The following is a 7,759-nucleotide window of genomic DNA, read 5'->3' as shown; positions in this document are numbered from 1 at the left end:
AGGAAGGTGGGGGGGGAACAGGAGGAGGAAGGAAGGAGGGAAGGAAGGGGGCAAGGAGGAGAGATGAAGGGGGAAGGAAGGGTGGAAGGGGGCGAGGAGGAGAGATGAAGGGGGGGAGGAAGGAAGGAAGCAGGGGAAGAGGAGATGAAGGGCTCAGCTCCATGGGGCACTGGTTCAGGACTATGGCCCTGCCCTATGGTTCATCCCCGCCCCGGTCGTGCCCCGTGGCATTGCAGAGGGTGCATTCTCAGCCCCGGGCAGGCTGGGAGTGGCGAGGGCTCCCCCCCCGCCCCCCAGTACCCCTGTCTGGCTGGGAGAGCTCCGATGGCTCGTGGGGGGGGGTCAGGGCGGCTCTGCCCCGGGTGCCCTCTGGGAGTGGGATGGTGGCCCAGGAGGGGCATCCCGCCCGGGCTCTCCCGCACCCGCCTGGAGCCAGCGACCAAACAGCACCTCCCGGGCTGCCCAGCAGGCCCCTTGTGCCCCAGGAGGCAGAGGGTGGGGGCCCCGGTGCGGCCCCCCAGCGCGGCAGCTCTGTGGGTGGCAGTCGCTCAGGCCAGCAGGCGGCTGTACTCCGAGAGTGCCGAGGATTTCTTCACCCCGTCCCAGATCCGGGCCGCGTAGTGGAACCTGCCGGGGGGTGCACAGCATGTGGGTCAGCGCCGATGGCCGGGGGAGAACCCCCACCCCGCCCCCAGCAGCACAGCACCCCCTAGAACATAGGGGCCAGCCCTGCCTGCCAGGGTAGAGCCCCTACCCTGCCCCCAGCAGCACAGCGCCCCCTAGGGCATCGGGGCCAGCCCTGCCTGCCAGGGTAGAGCCCCCACCCCACCACACCCCCTGCAGCACAGCGCCCCCTAGGACATTGGGGCCAGCCCTGCCTGCAACGGGAGAGCCCCCACCCCACTCCCTGCAGTACATCCCCAAACTTTCTTACCCATAATCCTTTGCCCCATAATCTCCTACCCATAATCCCCTGCTCCCTCAACTGTATCCGGCCCCTCACCAGTTCTTCTCCGTCAGGATGGTGTGGGAGAGCTGGGGCCGCGCCATAGACATGATCTGGCTGCGCAGCTTGGCCATGAGCGACTGGAAGCTGGGGTGCCCCTTGTACCCGGGCAGCAGGGAGAAGAGGGGGCCACCCCCAGGAGCTGCAAGCACAAGGGGGGAGAGAATGAAAATAGGGCTGCCCCGAGGACGGCAGGGGGCAGAGGAGGGCACTGCCCTAGGGACCGCACTCAGGGACCACAAGGGGGCATAGGGCAGCGCCGCCCTAGAGGCCACGCCCCAGGACTGCAGATGCCTGTTCCCCAGCCCAGGGGGAGGAATACACACAGCGCCACCTAGGGCAGCACAGAGGGACAGCAGAGTAGGACGACTCCGGGGGCGGGATCCCAACTCCCTACCTGCTCTGGGGAAAGTGTCGTCGGCGTCACTGTCCGCGAACGGCAGCAGGAAGAGATTCACCTCCGTGTCCAGGTAGTCGTAGGGCAGGCCAGGGAAGATGTTACACTCCAGCATGGAGAGAGTGCCTGAGAGACAGAGTGTGGCACTAGGGGGTGCTGTGCTGCAGGGGGGCTCTCCCCTAGCAGTCAGGGCTGGCCCCAAAGCCCAGCACAGTACTACGGGGTGCTGTTACTTTTGAGGTGAGAATCACACCCAAGCCTCCAGCCATTCCAAATCCCCCAGCACTTTCCCCAGCAGGAGCTGGGCCATTAGCTCTGCGTCCTGGAACCCAGGTGTCCGGGGCCCCGTTCACCCCACCCCCGCGCGGGGGGAGCTAGCGGGGAAGGCTTACCCTTGTATTTCAGGTGCGAGTGCATCATGATTTTATCGATAACCATGTGCATCTGCTTCAGGTTCCGGGGACAGAAATTCTCCCGCTTGGCCTTGTTCTGCAGGAAAACTGGAGCGAGGGGCAAAGACGCGGGGGGGGGGCGGGGGGGGGAGAGAGAGGATATTCAGCCTGGACATCACTGCACAGACCAACACCTGCTAGAATAACCTGGCCCCAATTCACCAATGGAGCACTAGGGGGCGCTGTGCTATGTGAGCAGGGTGGGGGCTCTCCCCTGGCACTCAGGGCTGGCCCCGATGCCCCAGGGCGGCGCTAGGGGGCGCTGTGCTGCAGGGAGCAGGGCGGGGGCTCTCCCTGGCAGTGAGGGCTGGTCCCGATGCCCCAGGCTGGCACTAGGGGGCGCTGTGCTGCAGGGAGCAGGGTGGGGGCTCTCCCTGGCAGTGAGGGCTGGGCCCGATGCCCCAGGCTGGCACTAGGGGGCGCTGTGCTGCAGGGAGCAGGGTGGGGGCAGTCAGGGCTGGCCCCGATGCCCCGGCATGGCACTAGGGGGCACTGTGCCGCAGGGGGCAGCGGCTGCTCACCGACGTGGGGATAATACTCCGTGCCCTCGTCGGCGCCCGAGGAGCCAGTGGACTCGTGGCTGGGGGAGGGCGTGGAGGGTTTCACCATCTCGGCCGTCTGCAGGAACCTGCCGTGGGGACACAGGGAGCTGCGGTTAGTGGGGAGCTGGGGGGGCCTGGGTCCCCGGGGCCATTTAGTGCCTGTGGGAGGGGCAGGGGGGGTTCCCTGTCCCTGCTGGGAACGGGGCTGAGACCTGGCAAACTTGATTCACACATGAATTGCTGAGCCCGGAGCCCATCCCCCAAAACAGCCTGGGGCCAGATCAGAGCTGGCGCACCCTAGAGGGGAAAGACCCCGTGCCCCATTTCCCATCCCCCTGCCCCAAGCCAGCCAGTCCCAGCCCTGGGGCTGGATGGAAGCCAGCGCCCCCCAGGGGGAAAGACCCCGTGTCCCATTCCCTGCCCTCCAGAGCCAGCAGGTCCCAGCCCTGGGACTAGAAGAGAGCTGGGGCCCCCTAGAGGAGAAAGGCCCCCATGTCCCATTCCCCACCCTCCTGAGCCAGCCAGTCCCAGCCCTGGGGCTGGATGGAAGCCAGCGCCCCCCAGGGGGAAAGACCCCGTGTCCCATTCCCTGCCCTCCAGAGCCAGCAGGTCCCAGCCCTGGGACTAGAAGAGAGCTGGGGCCCCCTAGAGGGGAAAGGCCCCCATGTCCCATTCCCCACCCTCCTGAGCCAGCCAGTCCCAGCCCTGGGGCTGGATGGGAGCCAGCACCCCCCAGAGGGGAATGGCCCCATGCCCCACTCCCCACCCTGCTAAGGGCCTTCTCACCTGTACAGACTGAGGTCAGTGAACCAGTCCTGCACCACGATGACCACGTGGCAGACGGTGAAGAGGAAGGCTGCGATCTGCAGGGACTGCGGGGAGCAGAGCAGCTGTCAAAGGAGTCGTCTCTGGGGTGGGATCTCCCCCCAGGACCCGGCCAGCAAAGCGAATGCCCCCCCAAATAGTAGCAACCAATCATTGCTGTGTATCCCACTACCCACCACCTCCTTCCCCCCCACCCTGGGGCCAGATTGGAGTCAGCGCCCCCTAGAGGCGCAAGGCCCCATTCCCCATTCCTTGTCCCAGTGAGCCAGCCAGTGCCCGCCCTGGGGCCGGATGGGAGGTGGGGGGCAGTAGCCTACCTGCATCTCCACGTAGGTGTGGGGCAGGTTGTACTCGGGGGGCAGCTTGCGGTCGTTGTTGATGAGATGGTCCAGGATGGAAGGGCTGAGAATCGGCTGGAGGGAGACACGGGGCAAGGAGCGTTACAGCGTCCGACTGTCCAGAGCCGTGCGAGGTGCTCACAGGGACACACACGGAGCAGGGCTCATCCCCGCCAGCAGGGGGCGATACACACACACACTGAATCACCCCACCGTAACCCTGCCTTAGCCAATGGGGGAATCCACCCACAGCCCGTAGAGATCCCCCATTGCTAGAGAGCCAGGGAGCCAGCCATCCCCACCCTGCCACCAATCAGCCCCCGTTGACCCATGTGCCACATAGACCCCCTACTGCTCCTGGCCCAGGGGGCCTCGTCCTGAGAACTGAGCTCATCAGGGTAACAAGCTGGGCCGGCACAGACCAACTTGGGGATTGGTCCTGCTTTGAGCTGGGGGTTGGACTAGATGACCTCCTGAGGTCCCTTCCAACCCTGAGATTCTATGATTCTAACTTCGGCAGGCCCAGCAGTCATGTGGTGATGCCCCCTGGTGGCCAAAGGCAGTATTGCGCCAGGATCTCCATGCCCATTGCCACGTGAGGGGGGTGTCCCCTGGAGAAGGGGGCGGGCAGGGACCTGGGTGTCGAGGAAGATGATGCGCTCCTGGGTGATGAAGAAGTCGATGCCGCTGGTCTGGTTCCCCCCGCGCTCCTTGATCTCCTGGCTTTGGGTGCGGAACACGTAGGCCCTGGGATGGGGAGGATTGGGGGGGACAGAGAAGGGTCAGTAGGGATGGAGGGAGGAGAATATGTGCCCCCTTGACCTGCTTCTTGATGCCCATCCCCCACCCGACACCCCTCAACAGCCCACCTCCCCACTGTCCCCCAATATCCCACCTTCCCCCCAAACACTTGCCACTGCCCCTACTGCCGGTGCCCCCCCAGCACCCACATCCACCAACCACCCACCTACCCCCCTCCATCCTACCCCAACTTCCCCCTTGCCCTGGCCACTCAGCATTCACGCCCATCCCCCCCCGAACGTGCCAGACCCCGTGCATGCCCCCTCCCCAGTTGCTACCCCCCTGAAACACCCACAAAGCTCCCTCCCACCCCCCGTACCTTTGATCTTCTTCAGGCTGGTTAGCCGACAGCAGAGACATCAGCATGGATTTGCCAGTGCCCTGTAATCCCAGCACCCCGACCACCAGCACGTCGGTCTGGTCCAGCAGGTACTGCCGAGGAGAGAGAGCCCAGTGACTGCCGGCTCCCTGAGAACCCAGGAGTCCTGCAGAGCAGCAGTGCAAGAGCGGGGACCGGCTGGCTCAGGGGGGCAGGGAATGGGGCAGGGGCCTTTCCCCTCTAGGGGGCGCCGGCTCCCATCTGGCCCCAGGGCAGGGTCTAGCTGGTTCAGGGGGGCAGGGAATGGGGCACGGGGCCTCTCTCCGCTAGGGGCCACCGGCTCTGATCTGGCCTCACTAGCAGGGCCCGGGGGGGCAGGGGGTGGCTGGGAGGAGCTCTGTGGGGTGGGGGGCGTCCCGGGGCCAGGTACCTCGATGGCGCTGTCACACCAGTTCATCTGATCGTCCACCAGTTTGATGCTGTGCTTCATCTTCTCCGGGGCCAGCAGCTTTGCCTGGCCCACCACGGCTGGGGGAGGGACAAAGAGACGGGGCTCAGAGAGTCTGACAGCCCAGGCCAGGGGCTTCGCTACGTGATGTCCCACCCAGTGCTGCTCTAACCCACTGGCGAGAGAACCCAGGTGTCCTGGCTCCCAGCTCTTCCCCCCAGCCTCCAAATCCATCCCCCTCCCCACCGCCAAACCCACTAGCTGCTTGGAGGCTGGCCGCCATCTGGTGGCAGGCACTGGTAACTACATGCATATTAAAGGGGACCGGGTTCTCTTCCCACATCCCATCCCCCTGGGGCTACAACCCCCTACCCCTTCCTCCTACTCCCCCCCTTCCTCCTAGCCCCGCCCCCGCAGCAGGTACTCACGGTCCATGGTGCTGCTGGAGGCAGCGGATCCCATGCCTCGGTTCTGGATCTGGTAGACGGGTTGCGTGGGGCGCTGTCCCTCCTTCTCCCCCTTGGCGGCAGCTGTAGGGAGCTGGGCAGCCCCCTCCGCGGGGCCTTTGCCTTCCTCCCGCGACTTCATCAGCACAATGGGCTTCTCCATGGGGGACGGGGCAGTGGTGGGTGGGGCCGGAGCTGGGGCAGGGGCCAGCTTGGACTGTGGGGAGAATGAGACTGGTAGAGACCCCACGTCCCATCCTCAAGCTGAGGACAGAACCCAGGAGTCCTGACTCCCACCCCGCCCTGCTCTAACCACTAGACCCCACTCCCCTCCTCAAGCTGATACAGAACCCAGGAGTCCTGACCAAGGTCTGACCAGCTCATTTACTCTTATTGGACTCACGTATCCTGCAAATGGTTAAGAAGCGGTTGTGAGACACCCTTGCTTGGCGCCTGCTCTATATAGTAGCTAACAGCCTACTGCTGCTGCATGCTGACAGAGTAACTCCTTTAGCTTCCTGTGGAGGATACCAGCTCTACTACAGCTGCCTGCTGATGAAGCCCCTTCTTTAGCTGAAGCAGCAGAGCCCTGTGGGCTAGCACTGCTGGTGGTGGGTTCAAGACCCACTATTGGTGGGGGTCTCACACACAGGGGTGGGTGTGACAGGCCCTGGGGGGCAGCGCCCTTCCCATGTGGGTCTTACCCTCTCAGCAGGCGGCTTGGCCAGGATGATGGGCGTCTTCTGCATCACGGACCCGACCGGCTCCTCCGCGGGCTCCTGGGGGAGAGATCAGAGAGGGGTGAGGGGGGGTCCCTGCACGGCCCCTCCCGCACCCCACGGACCCTCCCCTGCCCCGTCACTCACCCGGCGCTCGCGGTCCCAGGGGCCGTAGTCACGCTCCCGGCCCGGCCCCGACAGGCTCTGGGGGCCGCCCGGGGGGCCCAGCTCCTTGTCACGGTTCCAGCGGCGCCGGCGGTCGGGGCCGTACAGGCCGGGCTGGCTGTGCCCGGAGTCCGACATGGCCGCCGCCTGCGGGAGGGCGAGAGTCACGTCAACCCCAGCGGTGCGGCGGAGGCTGCTGGGGACTATTTCCCCAACAGGGGGGAGAGATGCCACATAGAAGATGAGGCTCAACACGCGGGGACTATTTCCCCAGCAGGGGGAGGAATACCATATGGGAAAATGTGACAACACCTGGGGATTATTTCCCCAGAGCGGTGGAGGGATACCAGAGGGGAGATGAGGCTCAACACCTTGGGACTATTTCTTCAGCATGGTGGCGGGATATATTCCAGAAAAGAGACTGCTGGGAACTACTCCTTGGTATGGCGGATGGACACCACAGAAGGGAAGAGGGCCATTGGGCTCCTTCCCCAGTGTGGTGGAGGGATACCATACCAAAGAGGGCGTTAGGAACTATTTCCCTGAATGGGTGAAGAAGGGATATATTGCAGAGGCTGCTAGGGACTATTTCCCTGGTATGGCAGATGGATACATATATGCGTGAGGCACACTCTTGGGAACTATTTCCCCACACTGCAGAGGGATATCACAGAAGAGACATGATCACTGAGGTCTATTTACTCAACATGGTGGAAGGGCACCAGGGTTATTTAACCAGCAAGACACAGAGACATGTGGGGAAGACAGGGCCTATTTTCTTTGCACTATTTACCCTGCCTGGCAGAAGGACACGAGCACAGAAGGGCGGAGGGATACTGGAGAAGTGGTGAAGCCACAAGGGACTATTTACCCAGCCCAGTGGAGGAGCAAACCACCACAGGGAACTACTTAACCTGCGTAGCAGCGGGCTGTGAGACTACTTTGCCAGCATGGTGGAGGAATACCATAGAGAAAAGCGCACAAGATGCATGGGGGATGGCGGGGCTGAGAGCCCTTGAACCAAACTACAAACCGTGGATATGATGGAAACCACATCAAGCCGCACCTAGTCCCAGCACCTATGGGGGACTATTTAGCCCATGTGGTGGAGGGATATTTAACCTGCTTCTTAAGGCGCTGGGGTATCAGACCCATGGGGGTATCAGCCCTGCGGATGGATACGGGGCAGGAGGCTGCTGGGATACGTCCTGTTCAGCTGAGGGATTCTGGGCACCAGGGTTATGACCCCAACCCCCGGGGGGGCGCCACTGGGATTATATACCCTGCGGAGGGATACAGAG

The 7,759-nt window shown here is 63.7% G+C and overlaps 1 protein-coding gene across 1 annotated transcript; it reads right to left on the bottom strand.

Annotated features, from left to right (window-relative positions):
* Window positions 1-548: 548 nt before the first annotated feature.
* SMG9 (SMG9 nonsense mediated mRNA decay factor) lies at window positions 549-6,596 on the bottom strand. The gene is made up of 13 exons (XM_065420306.1): window positions 6,441-6,596; window positions 6,279-6,353; window positions 5,557-5,791; window positions 5,111-5,208; window positions 4,681-4,793; window positions 4,196-4,307; window positions 3,540-3,635; window positions 3,184-3,269; window positions 2,377-2,483; window positions 1,796-1,903; window positions 1,404-1,529; window positions 1,004-1,148; window positions 549-627 (listed from the first exon to the last, which is right to left on the bottom strand). Exons 1-13 carry the CDS (start codon window positions 6,594-6,596, stop codon window positions 549-551), a joined length of 1,536 nt encoding a protein of 511 aa, XP_065276378.1.
* Between the last annotated feature and the right edge of the window lie 1,163 nt (window positions 6,597-7,759).

The sequence above is a fragment of the Emys orbicularis genome, chromosome 20 (assembly GCF_028017835.1).
Source record: "Emys orbicularis isolate rEmyOrb1 chromosome 20, rEmyOrb1.hap1, whole genome shotgun sequence".
NCBI classification, from domain to species: Eukaryota; Metazoa; Chordata; order Testudines; family Emydidae; genus Emys; species Emys orbicularis.
This window is presented reverse-complemented; position numbering and strand designations above follow the sequence as displayed.